The sequence below is a fragment of the Nomascus leucogenys genome, chromosome 16 (genome assembly GCF_006542625.1).
Source record: "Nomascus leucogenys isolate Asia chromosome 16, Asia_NLE_v1, whole genome shotgun sequence".
Classification (NCBI taxonomy): Eukaryota; Metazoa; Chordata; class Mammalia; order Primates; family Hylobatidae; genus Nomascus; species Nomascus leucogenys.
Window position 1 is genome coordinate 59,603,839 of NC_044396.1, and position 27,943 is coordinate 59,631,781.

Sequence of the window (27,943 nt, forward strand, 5' to 3'; positions counted from 1 at the left end):
ATGAGATACCATCTCGCACCAGTTAGAATGGCAATCATAGAAAGTCAGGAAACAACAGATGCTGGAGAGGATGTGGAGAAATAGGAACACTTTTACACTGTTGGTGGGAGTGTAAATTAGTTCAACCATTGTGGAAGACAGTGTGGCAATTCCTCAAGGATCTAGAACCAGAAATACCATTTGACCCAGCAATTCTATTACTGGGTATACACCCAAAGATTATAAATCATTCTACTAGAAAGACACATGCCCACGTATGTTTATTGTGGCACTGTTCGCAATAGCAAAGACTTGGAACCAACCCAAATGCCCACCAATGATAGACTGGATAAAGAAAATGTGGCACATATACACCATGGAATACTATGCAGCCATAAAAAAGAATGAGCTCACGTCCTTTGCAGGGACATGGTTGAAGCTGGAAACCATCATTCTTAGCAAACTAACACAGAAGCAGAAAACCAAACAGCACATGTTCTCACTCGTAAGTTGGAGTTGAACAATGAGAACACATGGACAGGGAAGAGAACATCACACACTGGGGCCTGTCAGGGGGTGAGGGGGCTAGGGGAGGGATACCATTAGGAGAAATACCTAATGTAGATGACAGATCGATGGGTGCAGAAAAGCACCATAGCACATGTATACCTATGTAACAAACCTGCACGTTCTGCACATGTACCCCAGAACTTAAAGCTAAAAAAACAAAAAAGCATAAACTTTCCTGCATATCACTGTCCTGTCATCCATAAACATTAGAAAGTGTCACATATTTCAGTACTATTTTAAAGCATTCTTCAGATTGGCGACGTTTGAATGTATTTTTTTGCAGGCCTTTTACTTTTCAAGTGACTCACTGTAAGGAGCAAGCACTGCTTAGCTGAGCTATTCTCAGATTTTTAATGAGAAAATATTCATGTTACAACAGAATTATCTGATTTATCATCTTAAGGTCTGTAGAAATCCATTGCACACCACAACCATACTTGTCTATCAAATTCAGAGCAGCAAACATAGGATTTGTTTGTGTGTTTTCTTATTTATTTATTTCCTCATTTTATTAACTAATAGCTATACTTTTCAGATTTCCTAATGTTCTTTTTTGGTCCACAATCCCATCCAGAATACCATACTACATTTACTTATTATGTCTCTTTAGGCTCCTCTTGCTTTTTTGATGACCTAAACATTTTAGAGGAATACTTTACAGGTATTTTGTAGAAATAATGTCCCTAAATTGAGAATTTTCTAATATTTTTCTCATGATTAGATTAAAGTTACAGGTTTTGAAAAAGACAACATAGAATAAAAGTGCCATTCTGTAGTACTGTCATAACATTGGCAAGCAGACATACTATCAACATGACTTATCTCTGTTGACGTTGACTTCGATTACCTGGCTTGAGGTCGTGTTTGTCAAGTTTCTTCAGTGCAGAGTTACTCTTTTTCCCTCTTTCATTACAGTGCTCTTTAGAAGAACCATTTTGTACCATCCACACTTAATAGGTGAGGAGTTATGCTCACCTCCTTGGCGATAGAGGAGCTACATAAACTATTTTAAATTCTTCTGCATAGGAGGTATTTTCGCTGTATTTGAAGATGGGAATCTTAAAGCAATCATCTGACTATCAACAAACCTTATAGGCTAAGAAACGTACTTAGGTTTGTTGGGTACCGTTTTTAAGAAAAATATTTAAAAATAAGAAATAGCTATAATTTGTTAAACATATTCTATATACCAAGCTTTGTTATTAGGCATGCTGTGATTCTCATCTCATAAAACCACTATAGGAACCTTAGGAGGAAAGCATTATTATTCTCATTTCGTAGATGCAGAAATTTGAAGTCAAAAAGGTAAAGTAGACTGCTCAATAAACACCTATAATCCATCACTTGCTGAAAGGAAAACTACTCACACATACACACACTCACACACGCATACATATAAGAACATTATGCCTTATAAAATAATACCTTCCCATACAACAAAAGCAGGAAGCATGGCAAAGAGTGTGATTTATCTTTTTGTTAAAGAAGAAAAGTGTTGGCTAATTGGAGGTTTCTGACTTTGCCCCATTTATTTCCCATCATAAAGAATGTAAATGACTCCCCCATCTCCACTACCACCAGTACTGGCCAGCCCTGGTTTGAGCTCTCCAGTTCTCCAGGGGTTGTGGTCATTTAAGCAAATAAGACTTCATGACATAAAATCATGAGAATGCAAGAGGAGTGTGGCTTTTTAAGAGAATGTACATTTCTCATTGAGCCTACTTTATTTGTAGGCATAAATATGTGTTTGCTTAAATATCCACATGGTTGATGTAACAAGACCATTATTCTTTCTCAACAAACATGGAATTTCTGTTTTCACAGAACCAAGTTTCTATTCAAACATTTTATCATAAACTGGCAGAACTACCAAGGCATGCATAGTCTTAATATTAATCAGGAATTTCTTTTTCCTATACAAGTCACAAAAAGCTTTATAAAGCATGATCCACTTGCTATATGATGAAAAGCATTTCACAGTTTGCTATTACAGAATTCACATGCCTACAAACATGTAATGACCCAATTGAAAACACAAGGTCAGAGTCAGGTTGTCTAAAATAAAAAAAAAAAAAAAAAGCTCATATGAGACACTTGGTCAGCAAATATCACTTAATGTACCTTAATGCCTCTCAGACAGACTCTTGGTACTTAAATTATTCTTCACTGAATTTGTTAATAACTTTATTTTCAAAATGGAACCATAGAGCTTTACTTTTTCAGTAGGATTCACTCAATTCTCAAGGATCAAACAGACATAAAGGATTAAAATCATTCCTTTAGCCAAATATGTGTGTAACACTAATAGAACAGTGCAGTGTATATCCTGCCCGATAGTATTGTACTGTACAAGTGTATCTGTTTAAGTGGACACAAGTCACAATGTAAGGCTCATTACCCTTAGACTTAGTAAGTAATTTAACTCAAGTCCTGAACATTCTGTGCTGTAAAACCTGCAAATGCATAGGGATTTGCAAAGGGAACGGGAATGGGAATGGGAGACAAATGAAACTTAATAGACCAATAACAGGTTCTGAAATTGAGGCAATAATTAATAGCCTACCAACCAAAAGAAGTCCAGGACCAGATGGATTCACAGCCAAATTCTACCAGACGTACAAGGAGGAGCTGGTACCATTCCTTCTGAAACTATTCCAATCAATAGAAAAAGAGGGAATCCAACCTAACTCATTTTATGAGGCCAGCATCATCCTGATACCAAAGCCTGACAGAGACACAACAAAAAAAGAGAATTTTAGATGAATATCCCTGATGAACATTGATGCAAAAATCCTCAATAAAATACTGGCAAACCGAACCCAGCAAAACATCAAAAAGCTTATCCACCATGATCAAGTGGGCTTCATCTTGGGATGCAAGCCTGGTTCAACATACGCAAATCAATAAACATAATCCAGCATATAAACAGAACCAAAGACAAAAACCACATGATTACCTCAATAGATGCAGAAAAGGCCTTTGACAAAATTCCACAACCTTCATGCTAAAAACGCTCAATAAATTAGGTATTGATGGGACGTATCTCAAAATAACAAGAGCTATTTATGACAAACCCACAGCCAATATCATACTGAATGGGCAAAAACTGGAAGCATTCCCTTTGAAAACTGGCACAAGACAGGGATGCCCTCTCTCACCACTCCTATTCAACATAGTGTTGGAAGTTCTGGCCAGGGCAATCAGGCAGGAGAAAGAAATAAAGGGTATTCAATTAGGAAAAGAGGAAGTCAAATTGTCCCTGTTTGCAGATGACATGATTGTATATTTAGAAAACCCCATCGTCTCAGCCCAAAATCTCCTTAAGCTGATAAGCAACTTCAGCAAAGTCTCAGGATACAAAATCAATGTGCAAAAATCACAAGCATTCCTATACACCAATAACAGACAAACAGAGAGCCAAATCATGAGTGAACTCCCATTCACAATTGCTTCAAAGAGAATAAAATACCTAGGAATCCAACTTAGAAGGGATGTGAAGGAACTTCTTCAAGGAGAACTACAAACCACTGCTCAACAAAATAAAAGAGGACACAAACAAATGGAAGAACATTCCATGCTCTTGGATAGGAAGAATCAATATCGTGAAAATGGCCATACTGCCCAAAGGTAATTTATAGATTCAATGCCATCCCCATCAAGCTACCAATGACTTTCTTCACAGAATTGGAAAAAACTACTTTAAAGTTCATATGGAACTAAAAAAGGGCCTGCGTTACCAAGACAATCCTAAGCCAAAAGAACAAAGCTGGAGGCATCACGCTACCTGACTTCAAACTATACTACAAGGCTAAAGTAACCAAAACAGCATGGTACTGGTACCACAACAGAGATATAGACCAATGGAACAGAACAGGGCCCTCAGAAATAATACCACATATCTACAACCATCTGATCTTTCACAAACCTGACAAAAACAAGAAATAAGGGAAGTATTCCCTATTTAATAAATGATGCTGGGAAAACTGGCTAGCCATATGTAGAAAGCTGAAACTGGATCCCTTGCTTACACCTTATACAAAAATTAATTCAAGATGGATTAAAGACTTAAACATTAGACCTAAAACCATAACAACCCTAGAAGAAAACCTAGGCAATACCATTCAGGACACAGGCATGGGCAAGGTCTTCATGTCTAAAACACCAAAAGCAATGGCAACAAAAGCCAAAATTGACAAATGGGATCTAATTAAACAAACAGCTTCTGCACAGCAAAAGAAACTACCATCAGAGTGAACAGGCAACCTACAGAATGGGAGAAAATTTTTGCAATCTACTCCTCTGACAAAGGGCTAATATCCAGAATCTACAATAACTCAAACAAATTTACAAGAAAAAAACAAACAATCCCATCAAAAAGTGGGTGAAAGATATGAACAGACACTTCTCAAAAGAAGATATTTATGCAGCCAACAGACACATGAAAAAATGCTCATCATCACTGGCCATCAGAGAAATGCAAATCAAAACCACAATGAGATACCATCTCTCACCAGTTAGAATGGCCATCATTAAAAAGTCAGGAAACAACAGGTGCTGGAGAGGATGTGGAGAAATAGGAACACTTTTACTTTGTTGTTGGGACTGTAAACTAGTTCAACCGTTGTGGAAGACATTGTGGCGATTCCTCAAGGATCTAGAACTAGAAATACCATTTGACCCGGCCATCCCATTACTGGGTATATACCCAAAGGATTATAAATCATGCTGCCATAAAGACACATGTACACATATTTTTATTGCAGCACTATTCACAATAGCAAAGACTTGGAGCCAACCCAAATGCCCATCAGTGATAGACTGGATTAAGAAAATGTGGCACATATACACCATGGAATACTATGCAGCCATAAAAAAGGATGAGTTCATGTCTTTTGTAGGGACATGGATGAAGCTGGAAACCATCATTCTCAGCAAACTATCACAAGGACAAAAAACCAAATGCCGCATGTTCTCACTCATGGGTGGGAAATGAACAATGAGAATACTTGGACACAGGAAGTGGAACATCACACGCCTGGGCCTGTCATGGGGTGGGAGGAGAGGGGAGGGATAGCATTAGGAGATATACCTAATGTAAATGATGAGTTAATGGGTGCAGCACACCAACATGGCACATGTGTACACATATGTAACAAACCTGCACGTAGTACACATGTACCCTAGAACTTAAAGTATAATAATACATAAATAAATAAATAAATTTGAAAGCACCTTAGGATTGTCGTTTCCTCCTCGCATTTAGAAAAATGAGAATGGAATCAATCTCATGTTATATAATACTAAGATTCCTTGTAAAGTCATCTGAAATTAACAGCTGCATATGACACAAATGCAGAAATATTTGCGTTTTTAAAATTTAGTACGTATTGCCTGAGCAAAGCACTCTTGTGATGACCCCAGTCCTAAAATCCTAGTGTTATCTTTGATGAAGACTTCTGGTTTATTTTTATTTACTTATGTTCATTATGATTTTCCCCTCAGAATTCAACCTTTTCCCTAGTTCTCTAGCTGCTTCTCCACCCTTTTATCTGCTTGCCTTATTTCTGTATTCGTTTAAGGAAGTGTCAGGGCTGTGTGGGCCACTCTCCCTAGCACCCCAGCTTCCAATTATCCACCCTTGCATAATGCAACCACAGAATCCAAACCCATTGTTTCACTACTACTATTGTTTATGCCTATGTCCTTTAAAAGTTTGACAGTAAGTTTCTATCATTTTATTTGTCACCTTCCCTATAAAATTCCATTCCCTAAAAGTGAATTGCCCGACTTATCACACCTACTCATTCATTTATCCCTGCAGTCATATGTCCATTCACCTCTCCATCCATTCGTTTATTAACTACAATATGGAGGATGGAGCAGGAGACAGTTAGGGAATTTGTTGGGTCACAGTTTGCACAAAGTTAAGGAAGAAAAATAAATCATGATATTGTAACAGAACTGCTACATTTAGAGATGGCTGGAACATAAAGAACAATGGAGAAATTGTGAAAGATGAGACTGGAGTGGTAAGCCAGGGCCAGCTTATAAAGATAGATTTAAGAGTTTGAACTTCATTCTGAGGAGACCATGGGTCTATGTGTTTTCACTAGGGCAATGTCATGATTGGTTCTGATTTTTTGAAAAGCTGTGGCTGTCAATATAATTTGTACTGGGATAGATATTAAGATCTTGTAAGGTAATTTCATATTTATCATCTCACATAATCATAACCTCATTAATCTCTCTCTCCTGTATTGATTTCTGCTTTCTTTGCCACATTAAGTCTTGGAGAAATTAACCTTGATTTTATATTCTATAAAACTACCTCATTCACTTACCTTCTGTTTTATAACTTACTTCTGTTCATCTCAAACAAAATTTCTTAAATGTATTTCTTCCTTTGAAAAAAAAGAATAAAATTAACCAAGGATTTTGGACTACCCCGACCCAATTTCTTTCTCTGTAATTCACCGTTTTGGGTGCTTTCAACATAAGTCTTTACATGAAATTAAAGACAAGGGAAAGCAAGAAATAAAAATTGGTATAAAATGAATAAATGACCAGGACATGAGTAAAGTAAATTGAGAGCTGGTCTTACAGGAAGAAAGCTACTTTGGTAGTAAAAAATGAAGTTACCAATGGAAAAACCCTGTTCCAAAATATTTCTCCTAGTTTTTTTTTTTTTTTCCTACAAGATGCTGCTACTATTTCTAAAGATCTTTTTATATTTGTTTTCCCTGCAACAGTTATTTTGAAAAATAATGAAAATTTTAATATGGTCAAAATTTCATGGAGTCAAAATCCCATCTGTTTTACATCACTCCTGCTTCTTTTATTTGGCCTCAATCTAAATATACCTATTTAAAAAAAAAAAAAAATCTGCCGGGCGCGGTGGCTCATGCCTGTAATCCCAGCACTTTGGGAGGCTGAAGTGGGCAGATCACCTGAGGTCAGGAGCTCGAGGCCAGCCTGGCTAACATGGCAAAACCCCACTCTACTAAAACTACGAAAAGTAGCTGGGTGTGGTGGCGCACACCTGTAGTCCCAGCTACTTGGGGAGGCTGAGGCAGGAGAATAGATCGAATCTGGGAGGCGGAGGTTGCAGTAAGCTGAGATCGCATGGCTGCACTCCAGTCTGGGTGACAGAGGGAGACTCCATCTCAAAATAAATAAATAAATAAAGACTGCTTTGATTATAAAAGTGTCAATGCTTATATTGTACAATACACATAATCTTCATAAAAGAGAAAATGTTTAAAACTCTTCAATTTTTTCATTAAAAATTATTCATTGTGAATGTTTTGGGTATGTTCCCTGTCAATAGTTTTATGTGCATGCCTACAAATTCACAGTGATCTTCCATCCACCCCACACACAAACTCAGTGCTATAACATACATACAGCTTTTATAAATTAAGGACAATAACAGTATGTGTGTATAGAGTTGTGAGACTCAAATAAAATAATATCCTAAAGTATCTGTCCCAGAGTTTGGTTCATACTAAGTGCCCAAAATATTAGCTATTATTTCAGTTATTCAGGTATATAACCTACTTGTTCACACAACATCTGGTGGGCATCTTCTCTTTTTAAAATATGATTTTAACAGCTGCAGTCATGGGGTCACTGAAGACATGATCTTTCGTCAGAGGGTCCCGGATTGGAGTGTCTAACGGTTCTGCCATTTACTGCTTGTGGGAGCTTGTAGGTGATTTCCTTATTCAAAGATTGTGGGTAATGTTTATCTTTCAGATTTTTTTTTTGTTTTGGGGATTAGAGATCATGTGTGCAAGGTATCGAAACAGATACCAAATAAATAATACCTATTGTTTCCTGTGTTCCTGCTATGGTGGCTACAATGAGCCTGTTCGTATATGTTGCTTTTTCCTTCTGTTAAATTATTTCCTTGGGAATGATTCCCAGAAATTGGATTATTGAGTCAAAAGATTTGAAAATAGCTATGTTCTTTGTATTTACTGTTATGCTCTTTTCCAAAAAGTTTCAACCAATATGTAATGTAATAAGCAAAGCACCTCATATATTTAAAGAATGTTCCTATACCTGTTTCATTCAAGTCCAGATTCTGTGCTCATCACTTAAGAAGGGGAAAATCTGGGATAGATTTTATTGCAGGAATTTCAAACCACTGGGAACTGAACAGATGGTGCTAACTCATTTTACGTTTGAGAGATCGCCAGTCAGCCATGCTCAGTAACAGCTTTCAGAAACATCTGGATTCAAACTTACAGCCTAAACATGACAGGTTAAGTAGTATAGAGTTATAAAATAATTTCATGACTAGATTCTCAAAAATCCACATTCCCAGAGATTTTTACAATTTTTAATGATCAGAAAAATTTCAAACAATGTGAGCATTAAGAATCACATAAACTATATAGTACTTCAATTTGGTATTGTGGAATTCAGAGTGTGGATGGTCTATGAAGCTTTTAAAAATACTATTCTGTAGGTATAAAAATACTAACAACAATTTTACTCAAAGGAGCACAAAAATATATGCAGTCTTCCAGTTATATTTATTAAATCTTACTAAACTTATGTGAAACTGAAATAGTTAACTTTTTGAGAATAGACAGAAGAAATAAAAAAATTTGCCTAAAAACCAACACTTATGACATTTTTATCCATGTCATAAGTCTTACTGAAATGCAATCTTCTGGAAGGCAGACCTCAGGTCTAATACATTGTTTTTCAATGCTTATTATAGTGATAGACACTGCATGTATGCCTAAGTAAATTGTGACTGTTCCAGTCACTACTATTGATTTAATATAAAGGGGGGTCTTCAAAAATCTCATGGAAAGTGCATAATATGAAAAAACTATGCATGGGTTTAAAAATTTTTGCACCAGAATACATTTGTACTAACTTGTAATCTGTCTGAACAGGATCTAGTTTGAGGCACTAGGAAGAATCAGGTATATATTTGAAAACAGCCCTTATTAAAACAACATTAATTCTGCTAAAATTGAAGCAAGAACGAACATCAAATTCACGGTGATGTTTGGTTGGAAGAATGGTGAAATCATTAATGCTTTACAAAAATTTTATGGTGACAATGCTCCAAAGTAATCAGCAGTTTACAAATGGATAACTCATTTTAAGGGACAAGAAAATGTTGAAGATGAAGCCTGCAGCAGCAGACTATCCACATGCACAGAATTTTTTCTTTGTTTATGCCCTAATTGAAGGGGATCAATGACTAACAGCATGAACAATAGCCAACATCAGTCATTTCGACTTATTTGGCTTACACATCTGACTGAAAAATTAAAATTGAGCAAATTTTCCACTCAACTTCATGGGTACAAAACCATTGAACCTAGATCAACTATAGACAAGAGCAGAGTTTTCAATGGAAATTTTAATTTAAACAAGTGGGATTGAGATCCTAAAGCATTTCTTTGAAGAATTGTAACAGGAGATAGAACATGGCTTCACCAATGTGATCCTGAAGATAAAGCACAATCAAAGCAATGGCTACTGAGAGGTGGAAGTGGTCCAGTCAAAGAAAGAGTGGACCATTCAAAATCAAAGGTCATGGCAATAGTTTTTTTGGATCTTCAAGGCATTTTACTTGTTGACTTTCTGGAGGACCAAAGAACCATAACATCTGCTTATTATGAGAGTGTTTTGAGAAAGTTTGCCAATGCTTAGTGTAAAAGCATCCAGAAAAACTTTAGCAGAGTCCTTCTTCACAACAACAATGCTCGTGCTAATTCATCTCATCAAACAAGGGCAATTTTGCAAGAGTTTCCATGGAAAAGCATTAGGCATCCACCTTACAGTCCTGATTTGGCTCTTTCTGACTTTTTTGTTTCTTAATCTTTAAAAATCTGTAAAAGGGGCCAGGTGAGGTGGCTCATGCCTGTAATCCCAGCACTTTGGGAGCCTGAGGTCAAGAGATCGAAACCATCCTGGCCAACATGGCGAAACCCCATCTCTACTAAAAATACAAAAAATTAGCCAGGCATGGTGGTGACCTCCTGTAGTCCCAGCTACTTGGGAGGCTGAGGAAGGAGAATCACTTGAACCTGGGGGGCAGAGGTTGCAGTGAGCCAAGATTGCACCACTGCACTCCAGCCTGGCAACAGAGCAAGACTCTGTCTCAAAAAAAAAAAAGAAAAAAAAAGAAGAAAAGAAAATCTGTAAAAGATACTATATTAGTCCAATCTCATGCTGCTATGAAGAAATACCCGAAACTGGGTAATTTATAAAGAAAAGAGGTTTAATTGACCCACAGTTCCACGTGTCTCAGGGGAGGCCTCAGGAGACTTACAATCATGGCAGAAGGCACCTCTTCACAGGTCTGCAGGAAAGAGAATGAGTCCTGAGCGAAGGGGGAAGCCCCTTATAAAACCATCAGATTCCGTGAGAACTCACTCACTATCATGAGAACAACATGGGAAAACTGCCCCCATAATTGAATTCACCTCCTATGAGGTCTCTCCCACAACACGTGGGGATTATAGGAACTACAATTCAAGATGAGATTTGGGTGGGGTGGGGGCACAGCCAAACCATATCAGGTACTTATTTCCCTTCAGCTAATAATGAAAAAAAGACTGCATTGATATGATTAAATTCCTGGACCTTCAGTTCTTTAGGGATGGACTAAGATGGCTGGTATCACGGCTTACATGAGTGAGTTGAACCTGATGGAGCTTATGTTAAGAAATAAAGTTTACATTTTCATTTTTATCTTTCAATTATTTTCTTCCATAAATTTTTTGAAGTTCTGTCATATTACCCTCCAAATTTAGTAGTTTGTAACAACTATTTGATTATGTTCATTGGGCTCTCAGACTCTATGGCAGGATTTCAGAAAAGGAACAGTAAGGATGGGTTGTTTCTACTCCGTGATGTTCTGGACCTTTTCCAAATCTAGAGATAGCGCAATAGGTGGGGACCAGAAAGCTTTGAAGGCTCATTTGCTCACATGTCTAGAGCCTAAGTTGAGGTGACTCAAATATGCAGACTCACTAACCACACCACCTACACATGCCTTCTCCATGTGGCTTGACTTCTTCACAACACCATGGCCTTGGGGTAGATGGACTTCTAACACAGTAGCTCAGGGCATGAATATTGTAGTGCACAAGATGGGAATTCAATTCCCTTTTATGGCCCAGCCAGATTCAAGGGGAGGGGAACTCTTCATAAGAGGGTGGCATATAAGACAGGAAGTGCTATTATAATTATTTACCATCTAGTCCTGTTCTCTACCTATTACTTGTACTTTCTCTACCTTGCTAAATTAAAAAAGAAATAACCGTATTTCTTTACATAGCTTTATTACACAAACATGGTGGGGTAGGTGTGTTTTGTTCTAACTTTTAAAAACTATATATAATTTTTTAAACTATATCTTCCTTAAAGATTCCAAAACACCTCCACTGAATGAATGGGTTGAAATGATGTGTCCTTCTGATGAAAATCACCACTTCGCCATTGATTTCTCAAATGCCCAGTAATCAGAGGAGGAACAAACATATGTTAATCTCATTTTTCACAAGAGGATATTTCGTATCGGATTAGACAAGGAACTTTCCAAATATTTGGTGAATTATTTGAAACATTAAAATAAAACTTTAAAATAGGCTTATAGAGTTTATTTGAATTCTTTAATTGTTTATGATATCTTTTTGGCCATGACCTTCAAAATTAGATCCAATGGAAGACATTTCAAAATAGTAGGATACTATATAGAGATAATTTATGTTCAGGGTAATTCATTTCCCTGATGACCTTTTCCTTGCAAATTGCACAAGTTTGATTTGTGAACTCAAAGTATGTAAGCTTTAGTCTCATATGAAACATAATAGTCATAAAATAAAAATTTCTTTTTCCTCTTTGACAGGAAGACTTCTTAGTTTCTCTCTATATTCAATTCTCAGTTAAGAGCTTTCTTTGTTGAAGGCTGAGTATGAGATTTCCACTTCTACTGTCAGCTTTAATCATGTATTTGAACCAAGGTCTCTTTAGTACATTAGTTTATCTTGATTGTCAATAAGAGATACTGACAATTTCACCTTCACAAGTGTTTATTAATTTTCTTTTCTTTTTTTTTCTAAGCATAGACCGGAGAGCAATGACTACTTTTTTTCATATTCTTATCATACTGATGAACTTTTAAAAAAATTCAAAACATATATGGCATAAGGTCTTTTAAGTGATGACTCTTCCCCAGAATATTACAAATAGCACCCAATTTATTAATGTTGAAAATGTTAAATGATTCTCCTCTATTGACTATTTTTTTATTTGTTTTTAGCTGGAAGAAATCTAAGAAATACAATCTAATACTGTAATGAAGTGTTCCTGAAAAAAAACACAGATAAGCTAGTTTAAAATATTATCTTTATTTGTATACTCATATCAGGATAACTCCAACTAAGGCAATTTGTCTAAGTAGCTCATTTATTTAAAAAGAAAAGTAAAAATAGCAATGAATTATTTGCCTCTGACATATTTGTGAAAGTTTTTCAAGAATTGTGCTGGGATGGGAAAGAGGCCTAGGAAGCATTTTCCCTAAGAACATCAGGCTTCTTACAGCAATTTATACACGTGTATGGTAAATTATTCTCATTGCCAAAGACGGTTATTTAGTATGGATAGATTCTCCAAAAACTTACAAGACATCATCATTCATCTGAATCTCTTCCCTGCTCCCCACCATTCAGAATTTGTTGTAATTTGTGAAAGAAAAGTGAAAGAGGCAAAAAGAGTAAAGAGCTTCAGATTTAACCACTCAGCGTATGGGTTCAAATTCTGCAATCTGCCTCAAAGTAAATATGTAACCTCTTAAAAATCATTTGACTTTAGTGGCCCTCAGTTTCCTTATCTGTAAAGTGGGTTTGATAATACCTGCTATGTATTAAAATATTTGTTTGGGTGATGACACTGTTTACCAAGGTAGACTTATTAATACCTTATTTTAAAAAATCATTCTTTATTTTTTTCTTTTTGTTTTTGGAGATAGTCTCACTCTGTCACCCAGACTGGAGTGCAGTGCCACAATCCCAGCTCACTGTAGCCTCGACCTCCCGGGCTCAAGTGATCCTCTCACCTCAGCCTCTAGTGTCACTGGGACTACAGGCATTTGCCAGCCACCATGCCAGGCTAATTCTTGTATATTATTTTGATAGAGACAGGGTTTCACCATGTTGCCCAGGCTGGTCTTGAACTTTTGGGCTCAATCCACCAGCCTCGGCTTCCGAAAGTGATGGATTACAGACGTGAGCTACTGTGTCTGGCAGAAAAGTCATTTTCATACTTGCTATGTGACAGAACATCTAGTATCTATTGCTCCCTTTGCAGATAAATTATTTCGTGCAGAAAGCAATAGCAATTTCATTGGCAGAAAATGTGATTATGTTGTATCAGTGAGATAATCATGTGTCTCATGTAATGCAAGCTGTACAACCAAACATGAGAGGTCACTTCCTAGCTTCCCTTAATATGTATTTGCTGTATTGTCAGCTATCTCCTGAGAGATGACAAATATCACACACAATAAATGGAAGATGACAAACATGTGGACAATGAAGTGAGAAACCCTTAAAATTGAGAAAACTGTACTCTATAACTTAATAGTTTCCCGCACACTGGGGAAAGGTCTCTGTTATTCAGCATTAGCACAAGTATCCTTCAGACAACTTCGCTGACCAAACAGTGGCCCCCAAACAGCTTTGAGCAATACAGCGTGCATTGATTCATGAACACATCCCAATAGTATCTACTGGGCACCTACAATGCCCACACACCACACATTGCTTGTGCTCAGCATTCAATAGACAGCGCAGGTCAAGCAAGTGAATATGCGCTGAATTGTTTGTTGTTGTGCTGTTTTAATAGGTTTTGGTTTATCTCACCATGCAAAGGTGGGTGGAAAGAATGACTGAAATCTATTCTGTCCCCACCCTCCTTTGTCCTCTTTGGGTCTCTATGGAGAAGAATGGACAGGGAGAAGTTAGGGTAGCTTAGAGCCTCCCTGTCTCATGCAACTGATACTCAGCAAGGGAAGCAGTGACCCACAAAACCCAAATTTTGAGTGGCCAGGCCTCCAAGAGCAGACAAAAAGAGAGGATGAACTATCACAACTGTCTACAAGTAGCAGTGTTCTTGGCTTGGGCCCAAAATACCAGGAATATTTTCATTAATAGGGACAATGATAAATAAAATAGGAAATGAGATAAGAGATCATTGCCTAAGGAAACAAGGTTTTTCTTCTCATTTTTACAACTCTTCAAATGACCCACAAAAGGAAGTGCAGGCAAATAATATTTAAAGTTCCAGAATGCGCTTTCACTTTTCCAAGCAGGATTGCCTACAGATAAATCCAAGAGGGAGGTCATTACATTGAATGGAAGATATTTAGAATAGGCGGCTTCGCCCCATGTACAGCAATTGTAAGCGTTTCTTTGTGTTTTAGAAGTTTTTAGATAAATAGACTCAATTAAGCTCTATAACTTCAAGAGACGGTGCTTCTAAGGAGATACTCAGTAGGGACTGCAGACCTGGGATTCTGCGGTCTGTTAACAGGCCTGTGGGAGGGCTGAGAGAATCAGCTATTGTGCTTCAATCAGCAACACAGCCTACCTGCCACTGTCAATTTAACCATGGAGCTTTAGAGTGGGGATGGGGACAAATGGCTGTGTGAAACAGAACTTGAGAAAGGGGCAACACATTTAGTATGAAAGAATTAAGGGTTTAGACACAAAGACAACTACAGAAAATTTTTTTAGAAATAGGCTTAAGGTTTGAGGATTGACAAGAGGAGACATGGCAAACGTTGCTGCAGCTAATCTCATACTTGGTTAAAAGCGTAGGTCATAGAGCCAGGCTGCCTGGGATTGAGTGCTGGCCCATAAATTTAGCTACTGTGTAATCCTGGGCAAGTTACTTCCACTCTCTGTACCTGCCTCAGTTTCCTCATTTGCCACGTGGGACAATTATAACACTATCTACCTCACATTGGCTTTTGAGGTATTCAGTAAATTAACACATGTAAAGTTTTTCCAATGGTCTCAATAGTTTTGAAAAAGTGCTCAATATTTAACTAACACTGTACCCAGAACTTCCCCTAGTAATAAGTAGTATTTACTTAACACCTACTAGGTGATAGAACTTATGCAAAGTAATTTATGTGAATTATGCTTGCACTTAATAACTCTGTGATATAGATACTATTATCACTTCAATTTCACCCATAATGAAATTGCAGCACAGAGCAGTGAAGAAACTTGCCCAAGGTCACACAGCAAGTCAGTGGTGCTATCAGCATTCAAATCCAGGCAATTTGACTCTGGGCATGACACACTTCATCACTGGGCTGTACTATCGTTAAACTTGCCATAGGAAATAGTGGGCACAAACAATGTCCTTGCTTTTAAGTCTGTTTCAGTTGGTTTAGGCTCCTCAACAACAGGGGTTTTAGTGAATTTCTTACATCTTCCTAGTACCTTGCAGACCACCTTGGCTGAAGTGCATATTTGATTAGGTAACTGGCTAACTGGTTTCCTGCCCTTTGTTAATTGCAAGTGCTAAGCTCTATGACTCCTGCCTGTATCCTAAAAGTGCATGACAGAATTCATGTCATCCCTCATGGAGCAGTCCTCCTGACACTGCTATAGTCCCCTGTCCCTCACTGTGTCACCCCTCCCGCATGTCCCAATAAAGGGACAGTCACTGGTCTCTCTGTTCATTCGCCTTCCCTGTCGTCCATCCTCTTTGCAGCACTCCCACTCCACGGCCAGCATGGGATCACAGGAGACTTTATTAAAAACAATAATGGAGGAGACAAGAGAAATAAAAAGGAGAGACAGGCCGGGAGGTCCCTTTGAATCTTTTTGTCTTGCCTGGTCTGAGGGCTGCCTTACCACCTCTGCTTTCCTGGTTTTAATCTCAGAAGTCTCTAACGTGCAGAATGAGCAAAGTGGGGGTTGAAAAAAGCAAACCATTTGGAAGCCAGAAAAAATATTAAAACTTTCATTTCTAAAACAATAAGAAAGTTAATAATAAATTAATATAAGGCTTAACGTTGGAGCCTTCACACCATCAGTATATTAAGTGGCCATGCGTCATTCATCTGCTAAAAAAGAAAAAGAAAAAGCTCCAGAGAGCTAATGAAATTGATGGGGCTGCCTCACTTGATTGTCCTCTTTCAGCACATTATGATATAGCACAGCTTAGGCGTATTTGGGAAAATGGACTCATGGATTATTTTACACAGTTTAAACTAAATTAATCTTTACAACATGGACAAATGTCTTAAAAAGCACAAAAATACTGGCACATGTGTACAAGAAAATAGCAGTTCTTGAGATTTCTATTCTTGGTAAGTGCCATGTATTAGAAGTAAAAAAACAAGCTTAGCTAAGTGAATCTAACAAATCATCAGAGAATTTTGAAAATATCAAAATTCCTCCTTGAAATTCAGATTTTCTTTCACTATTCTCGACCATGAATTCTGCTTGAAGTGAATAGTATCCTTTACAATATGAGGCAATCATCAAACACTACATTCTCAAGGTAAAAGGAGATAAGTATACACTATCATACAATTGTATAATTAAGGGATTAGATAAATTATAGAATTTGCCGCTAATTAACCAAGAGTACTCTATTATCTTATCAAATTTGTGTCATGTGAAATATGGGTGGGCCTCAGTATTTTTAAGAGTCTAAAACAATCTGCATTTGTTTTTGAAATTTACACATTGATACCCTTAAACTGCTTTCTGTAAGGCAGATTTGGATGTTCTTATGACAGCTTGGCAACAAATTCAAACTATCGAATGTAATGTTTCTTTATGCCCACCAGTAGCTAGGTTTGGGCAGCTTTACCTAACTAATATTTGATTATTTGGAAGTTTTCTTGCAGCTATTTTGAAACTATGTTCCTTTGGACATATGGGGTGCCCAGAGGAATGCTCTTGGAGGGCCAAGGGAAGAGGGTTTAGAAGGAGGCCTTGCTCCACTTCTTCTGTAACCTCTCCATTTGTTTCTAGATATTAAACTTCTGCTGAACAATTCATTTGAAAATCGGGTTCAATTGCCAACAATTATTTAAAATTCATCAGTTCATTGATTCAAAAATATTGTCTTTATTATTGACATTTTAAATTATTAAATATTCAACTTATTCAATAAACCCATTCATTCTACAAGCATTAGAACAACTATCACCTTATACCTTTGTTCTTATTATTTAAAAACTGAGTAGAATTAGAAAATAATAAAAAGACTGATAATACTGGTAATAAGGTTACAATTCTCACCCCTTATATCTGTGCAATTAAAATAAGGTGGATGTCAAGACCTGCTGGATGGGGCAAACCTTGAGCTACATACAATAAAAACCTACTGAACTTTAATCTAGTCAGCTCTATATCAAGAGTGAAGACAAGAACACTGTTAAAATGTTTTATGAAATCCTGGGGCTATCTTTCATCTTTAAGGGTTTAGAAAAGAACTATAATTTGGGATTTTAAAATATTTATTGGTTCTCTGGGAATGGAAAGTCTCCAATAATCTTGAAGCGTCAAGCATTGTAATTTAACTTATTTGGCCTTCAGAAACAAAGTGGAGACTACCAATAAAGCATACTCCTTCCTAATGAATAGAGCTACACATGTCACTAAACGTTACAATATGCCATCCTTCAAAATTATCATAAGCCATTTCGTTGAAATTTATAGTAAGTTTACCTATCTGATGCCAGTGAGTTTGGTCGCTTATAGGTACATATTACTAGTGATTTAAGATATTCAAACTTTTTTCACTTGCATTTTATTCATATTTCAGCTGCTGATTTACTTCAGACACATCTTAATGCCTGTGCTAATTTGCATGTTTTTTCAAGAGTTCAACACAAACTTGGGAAACACATTCCTAGATAGACCTCTAATAAGTGACCTGCGTAGTCATGTAGTATAGTATAAACAAGTAACAACAGTTATCTTACTCCATATTTTTCAGTACTTACTGACAAAAGAAAAGATCTTCATGGGCCTAAATGCATTCTGGATGAAATTATTAGCTACTTTCTCTGTTCAGAATCACCTTTTGATTTGCTTTAAGGAAAAAATTCAGATTATTTGAGCAGACAACTGAGACCAAATGAATCTAAAGCTCTCTCACTTCTAATATTTCGAATTAGATAAGAGTATTCAGGTATAGATCCTACATGGAAATAGCCTCCAAATGTAAAGAGAAGATAATCCATGGAGGGCATCATTCTTTAAAAACCTCTTTGATAAGAGAGGGGGCACATCTTTTGTACACATTGTAAGAAGATTTAAACACGGAGATGCCCTCCCTCCCTCAGACCATGGGGCCAAAACCAAAGGGGGTTTGGAATTTCCCAACTCCACCGCCAAAGATAATCTTGTATTGGGACAAAAGTCGAGGATGACTCAGAATGTAATTAGGGTTGTGCATCTAAGCAAATGACACAATATAGCTTGCGGTATTAAAAAAAAAAAAAAAAAAGAAAGAAAAGAAAAGAAGACGAGGCCCAAGAAAAGGCTGCTAATGTTTCCACACAGAGACAAGGCTGTGGCAGAATGAAAACAAAACCTCGTTAATTAGCAAATTATAGCACAGGGGCTGATAAAACTCTGTATTTTGTAGCTGAGCTACCCACTTATTGCTCCTCCCCTCTCATCATCTGCACAAGTGAGAGCACTTCTAATGTTTATACTTAAAACAAATGACAGGGGGAAAAGGTTTCTAATAAGAGGCTGAGCTGAAGCCCCATTTCTAAGAAAATAGAATGGCTCTAGTGTTTTGTCAGCATTCTTGCTAATGCCACAACCAACAGGATGAAACAGGCACATAGCACAGAAGATCCTGTAGCCCAGACTTGTTTATCCACAGGCTACTGGTCTGTATTGTTATTCGGGTTATGCTTTTTCTTTTCCGATATGTATCTGCTTTGGGAATATTTCCCTGTTTTTGTGATGATGGGCAGGAGAAAGAAAAGACATGAAATTCCCTTGCCTGTGTGCCTCTAAAATGTCACCTCACAGCATGTCCAGACACTCAGCCAAGAAATGGCTTAGTCAGGCTCTCTGCCAACTGGCATGAACCTGAGGATTACTGGGCCTCCTGAAGGGCAATCTTTTTTCCCACACAACAAACCTTACAATTTACCTTGCAATGGTCCAATATTAATACTAATTCCTCTTGCAATATAGGGCAGGGGTCAGCTAACTTTTTGTCAAAAGGGCTGGATATTAAATATTTTAGGCTCTGTTGCAACTCCTCAACTCTGCTTTTGTAGTAGGCAAGCGGCCATAGACAACATATAAATGAATGAGTGTGGCTCTGTTCCAATAAAACTTTATTTACAAATGCATGGACAATATATAAAGGAAGGAACGTGGTTGTTTGTCAACAAAGCTTTATTTACAAACAGAGGTGGCAGGGAGGATTTGGCCCAAGGGACATCACTGGCTGACTCTTGATAGAGAGGATGGAAACTCAGAATATTAATAAAATTTCTGCCATTATGTAGTTTAAAAGGTAATGTGTAAAATACAGCTGCATCTAAATTTCATACATCAATTCGATTATAGTCCATATCTGCTCATGGACTTCATTGATTTCCCTATTTATTAAAAAAATAATAAATAGAGCCAACTATGCTGTAAGCATTGTGCTAGAAAAGTCAATCTGCTACCAGAAATGACAAAAAAAGAATAATAAATAAAAACTGGTCACAAGACAGGTGCAGGATGTACCTCATAGAGCATAGTGTCTATGAAAGTACAGAGTCACTCATTCTGCAAATATTTATTGAGGTGCTACCATGTGTCATCGACTCTTCTAGGTAGAAGGTATACTGCATCAACAAGATAGACAAGGACGCTGCTCTAATGGAGTTTGCATTAGTAGTAGGCGGAGACAGAATAAATAATCTGACAAACAATAAGTAACACAGCATTATGCAGTAGTAAGTACCATGAAGAAATAAAACAGTATAATAAAGTAGAAAGTCTCTTAGTAAAGTGGGGAAGGTGGTAGGGAATGGTGCTCAGAGATTTTCTGAGAAGACTGCTGAGTGAAGACCTGAATGAAGAGAAGTAACCAACCATGCAAAGATCAGGGGGAAGAATTTTGTGAGCTGAGTAAACAGCTTGTAAAGTCCCTGAGGCAGGAATGAGCCTGTCTGTTGGAGAAATAACAAGAAGGCCAATGTCACTTGAGTGTCTGGAATGTTGTTTGAAGGTAGTAAATGATGGGGCCAGTGAGAAGCGTGGGGCAGATCATATAAGACCTCCTGGTAAGAATTCAGATTTTATTCCTATGTAATGAGAAGTTGTAGGAGGATTTTAAGGGGGGAAATGACATTCTTATTCATTTAAATTACATTAAACCAATAACTTCATATGAGAGGAGTGCTATTAAAAGAAAGCTCAATGTGAAATGGTACAGTCAGGGGTAAGGAAGGACTGTAATTGCCCATAGAAACCCATAGAAAAGGACCTACTTGTCATAGCCCTAAAACCTGAGATCTCTCAATGGAGACAGTTTGCCAAAAGGCTGTTATAACACTAACTGCCTAGCTTCTGGGGCCGAAAGGGGTTTTTTTGGATCTTTTGATTCTAAAATGTAACAAGCAACCAATAATACCTAACTATTTGTTGAAAAGTTGATACAGATTCTGAAGGGCTCTTACTTGGCTTGAAAATCAGGGGTCTCTTCTTCAAATGAAGTTGATGGGGACATTTCTACAACTCGATTTAAAAGATAATTATTTCTATTAATCTTTCTCAGCAACGGCTACTTTTCCCAATCTCTAGGCATAAATTGTGCATAAATATTTTCATGTTTAGTGACAAATTATTCAAATCATACTTACTAAATATCTACTTTATTTTTTTTGAGATGGAGTCCCACTCTGTCATTCAGGCTGGAGTGCAGTGGTGCGATATTGGCTCACTGCAACCTCCGCCTCCTGGGTTCAAGCCATTCTCCTTCCTCAGCCTCCCTAGTAGCTGGGATTACAGGCACGCACCACCAGGCCCAGCTAAGTTTTTGTATTTTTAGTAGTGACAGGGTTTCGCCATGTTGGCCAGGCTGGTCTCGAACTCCTCACCTCAGGTGATCTGCCCGCCTCGGCCTCCCAAAGCGCTGGGATTACAGGTGTGAGCCACCACGCCCGACCAATGTCTACCCGTTTCACACATTTAGGAAGTTCCCACAAATGTGAAAATAAAACATACGGGCATTCTCTCTGAGTGTTGCACAGCCACCACCGGCCACCAAAACAATAATATACCGGTGAGAATTAAGTTCTCATGTGCACATATAATACAGATGTATATTAATATAATCAAGTTCTCATGTGCACATATTATACAGATGTAAATTATTATAATTAAGTTCTCATGTGCACATATTATACAGATGTATATTAATATAATCAAGTTCTCATGTGCACATATTATACAGATGTATATTAATATAATCAAGTTCTCATGTGCACATATTATACAGATGTAAATTATTATAATTAAGTTCTCATGTGCACATATTATACAGATACATACCTATTATATAGATGTATGCAGTAAATGGCTCCCTACTGTACTGAACAAGAAATACTAAGTTCTTGTGCTTATAGAAGTACAAAGCATTATTGTACAAAGGAATATCTAGCTGACCCTCAAGTAGCCTAGTGCTAACATTTAAGCAAACTTTAGCATCTTAAAGTAGTTACAAGGTCCCTTAATTTTCACTATTTTATAGTTACCACTATACACTTGAGCACTTGATTTCTTAAAAACTGATTATTACGATAACAAAGAAATTAATCCAGACCCTTAATGAACATGTTCAGGGGTATAAAAATGGATAAGCCACATTTACTACACTTGAGGAACTCACAGTCTAGGTGGGAAAACAAGCCTAGAAACAAATAATTAAAACAACCACCACAACAACTTAGAACTACAGTGTTAACATGTTACAGTCAATGTACTGTGATGACATTTGAGAACTCAGCCTGGGAGGGTAAGTGGAATGTGGGTAGATTTCCTGGAGAAACTGGCAACAGAGCTGACCCTTAACGAATAATGAAGAAGATGAACTGGAGTGACTAGAGAAGTTTTTGAGATTCTAGATCACTGGTTAAATATAATTTGAATAATTAATAATCACCTACTCTGGACCCAATATTGTTTTAACTAGTATTAGGACAAAAATAACCGTAGGTTATAGTCCTCGCCTATAGGACAACTTACAATCTATTGAAGAGGTAAGGTGTATACCTCAAATAAAATACTGACGGTAGACAGTAAAGTGCAGAATGCAATAGAGAATGCATTCATTTTTTCATTTAACACATATTTATTGTATATCTGTTATAAATATGATATATACTCTTCCAGGCACTGAGGATATGACATTGGACAAACGCACAAGGTCACTGGCCTCATGGAGGTCACGCTCTAATGGATATTAATAGGGATTAATATATATGTAATATATAGGTTTAAAAAAATCATCATCGTCAATGTATTTTGGGTAATAGCATTCCAAATCTTAACTCTGAAGAAAAGAATACAATGTGCAAATAGAGGACATCCTTAACCAAAAAATGTTGTCAATAGAAAAATAGCTAAATAGTCCAGTAAAATCTTTGTATTTCTTAAAATATTCTGGATGGCAATTCATAACTATATTTTCCATTAATAGTCATCAATTTTAGCTAGTGTAAAATATTTATAGCAAATAGACTATTGTTTTCTGTTACAAGGCATTATTGACTCAATTTATTAAAGCTTTGAACAAAAAAAGACATCATTTGGCAAAAGCAAAATAGATCTTCTAAGGATTCCCCAAATCCTAGAACATTATACATATTTAAATCTGATTATTTTAAATGTACATCTTTGTGAAATTTTTGAGATGTGGGAGACAGAAAACAATAGTTCACAAAGCACAGGATGTGGGCTAAATGTTTCACTGTCATAGAGAAGTAGGAAGAGATCATAAGAAAGTGACAAAGACACAGAGGCCAGTTGTATTTATCATTACTTATCTAAGAGCTGTCACTCTCAGTTATTTACTATGACTTGCTAATAATTCCAAAAAGAGCTATATTATAGAAGAGATCAAACCAGAAACACACCCAGGTGTTTCACAAAATAAAACTATGATGTTAGGCATATTATTCACACCACTCTTCCTGATCTGAGAAGTCACAATAATGCTATCAACCTACCTCATTTTAATCGACAAGTGATTATGGAAAGTTGATTTCTTTGAATTAAATCCATCACATCAAGAAAGCAGTGCCATAACAGTTCCAGTATTTATGGTGACCCACAAATCATTTGCCCCCTTGCATGCCTTGCTTCTCATCCTGTTCAGTTGCAAGACCACAAAAGTTGAGGAAGGAGATTTCCTTTCATGGAAGGGGATGGATTAACATAATTATCATATAGCTTCATTTAGCATTGATAACATATCTATTCTGCCTCAAAACCTTTCCTGATAGCGATGCCATGAGCTGCATGATAATCACTATGCTTTGATTAATTATTTTGCCGAATAAATGGATAAATTAATTTCACCTACATACACTGATAGCCTCAGTTTCTGCAGGGTATTGCTTCTTCCTATGGCAACTACTTGGAATCAAAATAGAAGTAATACAAATTGCAGTACTGAGCATACCAAATGGTTACAGTAAAAAGATTTCCATTTCAGCTATCAGAATAAATATATCACATGAAGTTTAGAACTTGGAGTGAATGAAACTCCTAATTAAGGGAAACTTATGAAAGCCTTTAGCAAGTTCTTTGCTGAATGCATTTATTTGGTTTCTTGATCCTCCAACCAATCACATTGACAATGACAAAAGATATGCAAATTTAAACTGACAATAGTCAAGCCACACTGCTCTGACTCATACCAATAGGGACGTTTTCAGCATATATTTAGCTTGATTTTTACACTTGAAAGGGTCAATGTAACCAAAGAACATTTTAATAGTTATTCTTGGCTATAATCTGAAAGCTATCCCATAATCATTGGCCAAGAACAATGCAAACAAGAATCAAATTTATTTTCAAAATAAATTAACATATGAAACACGTGCATGATTTAAGCCCAGCAGAATTATGTGTTTACCCTGTCACTGCTGAATAATTGCATAGCAACAAGAAATATGCATTACTATGTTTGAATCACTATTTTGATTATACATTTTAAGCAAACAAAACATTACGTTTTTGGTAGAATAGATCATTCAGGATAACTTAGGACTACATTTTCCTTCCCATTCCCTCAAAGAATCCAGACTAATATATAATGATTGAATTCTCACTAAAAATATATGGGTGGTGTACTGAAGAATAATAACAAGCTGTTCAACCAAAATCATTTGTTTACAATGGAAATAAGTTTTACCAAAGAAAAATACAAACATCCTATTATAAACTACTACTGAAAGTAGTGCCTAAAATTTCAGCTACAATTGTAAAAAAACTGAGAGTTCTGTTTGCTTTTTATTCTTCTGCCTACCTACTGATTGCCTATTACAGTCCTATAGTCTGTAATAGAAAGATTACAATATCAAGTCTGGGAACTGTAGAACTACTAAGTTCCAGTTAATGTGTCAAATGAAGTAACAGTGATCTTAGTTCAGTCCCTAGTGGACAAAAGTAGAATAACTATTACTTGGCATGATTCAGCAGGCGGTGACCTAAGCGAGTGTGACCACACAGGAACAAAATAGAGCATTTGTCCTTTCCCTATCTTTTATCTTTTTAAAGGGATTGCCCGGTTAACAGACTAACTTAAAGAAGCCTGACTGCATACCTATCTATATGTACCAAGTGAATCCATTAACAAGGGAGAGGAGCTTTTCACAAATTGAGACATCGCCTCCCTTCTAGTGGCGTAGTCAGTTGAATATACTTATTCTCGGCTGCCTATTATTAAACAGAGTGCAAAGACAGAATGAATCGCAGAAGTGTGTTCATAATTTAATGGGCGTATCTTCAACAAAAACTTTTAAACGGTTTGTAGACAAATTACTGGATAAACTATTCGATTTGATTTCTATAAATTGAGATTACATTCATACTCAACATTAACATTCATCAAATAACATGGACACTTAAACTCGCCAGGTACTGTCTCTAACTACAATGCCCTGAGAAGGGAGGTATTTCAGGAATATAGTAGACCACATGTTGCGTTCAGCCCAAATCTGCAGGTGCATGTCTTCCTCGACAGCCAGCATGCCCACATCCTGAGCGAGCAATCTCTTTCTGACAGTTAACATTACAATGTATCTTTTTAATTTTTTTTCTCAAGGACAGAAGAAAAAAATATTTAACAGAAATCAGTCCTCTACTATTCCACCACTTGCTGAAATTAACAGTTCCCTTTACATAAATATACAATTTCTCCAACCAAATATCATATTTTATATTTACTCTCGCTTCATGTTAATTTTTATAAAGGTTATAAAAACAAATACTTTGTGATGATTTGCCACCCCAGCGGCACAAAAGTTTCTGGTGCAAAGTCGATTTGATCTTATTAATTAGTATTGTCATTATTATTATTTATTTCTCACCAACTTGCTTAAGAGGTACATACTTTCTTTCTTAAGGTAGGGTTTTGACAGAGAGACGCTTCATGCTGAACTTTAGAAAAGAGAAACGAAAAATGTCGTAAAATTTACCAGAGCTAGACACACAAACGGGGTGCCCCCACACATTCATAGGTTTGCGCAAGCCCCCAAACCTTGGCTTACCCAGGAAGCCAAACCCAGACAGCCGTCTTGCAATTGCAAACACTGCCCCCCTGGAGCAAAAGGTAAACACACAAATGCGCCCCTAAGGAACTTTAAGTCAGCTGCAGTGCAAGAACGGAAAAAGCTTCGTGCTGTTAGAAACTGAAAGCAATCACTTACTTTTTGCAGCCACTGAGTATAATTTTCCATCACATGTTCCAGATGTTGAAGTTTCTGGGAAGAGAAATCCGGTTCCACGTGTGGAGCATCTCTCTGCAGAGCGTTTGTGTTGTACTGGTCTGTCGTACTCTCACGACAGTTCCCATCGTGTTCTGGAAGAATGAAAGTGTAGGCACATTGCCCATGTTGAATCCGGTTATATCTTCTCCCACTGTTTTCTGGACTTCGGCGCTGGTTGCTGCACCCTATGTGAGTCAGAATGGCAGCGAGGAAAGCAAAGGAAAGGAAAACTGTCATTGTACTGCCAGCACTCTCCTTCCGTGCCTCTCGCAAAACTTGCTCCTTTCTTCTGACCTCTAAACTAGTTCTTTATTTCAGGTAAAACTGCTTGTTTGTTTGACTCTTTCCCCCTCAAAGAAAGCGTTTGAAGAAGAATCATAGAAAACTAGCCATTTGTTAGCTTTGTTCTAAAATGTTAAAATTTTTTATTTCACTGTAATGATGTTTTTCTTCGTTAAAACTTGAGATATTTATTGCATAGTAGCTGAGATTTATTGTTTCCTCTCTGTGTGACCGTTCAGCATGGAGCCTGCCTGAGTCAGCTGCGTGTACATATTCTAGACCCTTTCCTCTACCCTATCTGCTGCAGATCTGCTATTTTCTCCCAGACCTCAGTGAGTTTTATTAAGGTTGCACATCCAAGCCAAGCTGGAAGCAGGCAGCCTTTCACAAGATGACTTGACAGGAATGCATGAGTGTGCCCCTATGCTAAGGATTGCTGATGGCTTAGGGCGGCGGGATCGTCTTACAAATTGGCTAGATGCGCATGACCTCGATCATGTATGGCCCTCCCGCCCCCTTCCGCAGACAATTGCCTTGAGTCTTTAGCAGATTCATGGCAAATCAATAAATAGAGCAGTCCACCTTAATACACTTTTGGTGTGCATGCTGACCTACTAAAATATAGCAAACTAGCAGTATGTTTTTAAAGTTACTATTTAGTCGAGGGACCCTAAGAAGAAAAATGGCATAATGTCCAATGAAATTATTTTTGATAGATAATGATAAACCCATACCATTATTAAATGTCTTTTAAAAACATGTATTCTTGACTCTGAGGAAAAATATGTTAAAAAACAATTTTTACAGATGATATTCTTTCATTATATTCACAGACTTTTAGGAGTTGAAGAAAATAATCAGAGAGGATCAAATTAGCAAGAAAATTAGCATCATTTGTTGCTCAAAGCAATATGTTGCACAAAGCAATATAGTATGTGCATATTAAAGAGGGTTATCTAAGTACCTTTTGGTATAGGGGTCTTAAATGAAACTGGTGTCCTGATCAGAATGCAACCCTTCATGTTCTGTGTATATAAATTGAGCAACTTCCCTACAAAAACAATGTGGCCACAATTTAAAGCAGTG

At 37.1% G+C, this 27,943-nt stretch overlaps 1 protein-coding gene across 2 annotated transcripts in view; it reads right to left on the reverse strand.

Moving 5' to 3' along the window:
- ANGPT1 (angiopoietin 1) overlaps positions 1-27,308 on the reverse strand; it is a 251,738-nt gene extending 224,430 nt beyond the window's left edge. Inside the window, exon 1 of one of the 2 annotated variants that reach the window (XM_003256101.2) lies at positions 26,516-27,308. In XM_003256101.2, coding sequence (XP_003256149.1) covers positions 26,516-26,812 — 297 coding nt within the window. In that variant the 5' untranslated portion in view covers positions 26,813-27,308. The remainder of the gene's footprint in view (positions 1-26,515) is intronic. The other variant, XM_012506677.2, reaches the window with a different exon arrangement.
- Between the last annotated feature and the right edge of the window lie 635 nt (positions 27,309-27,943).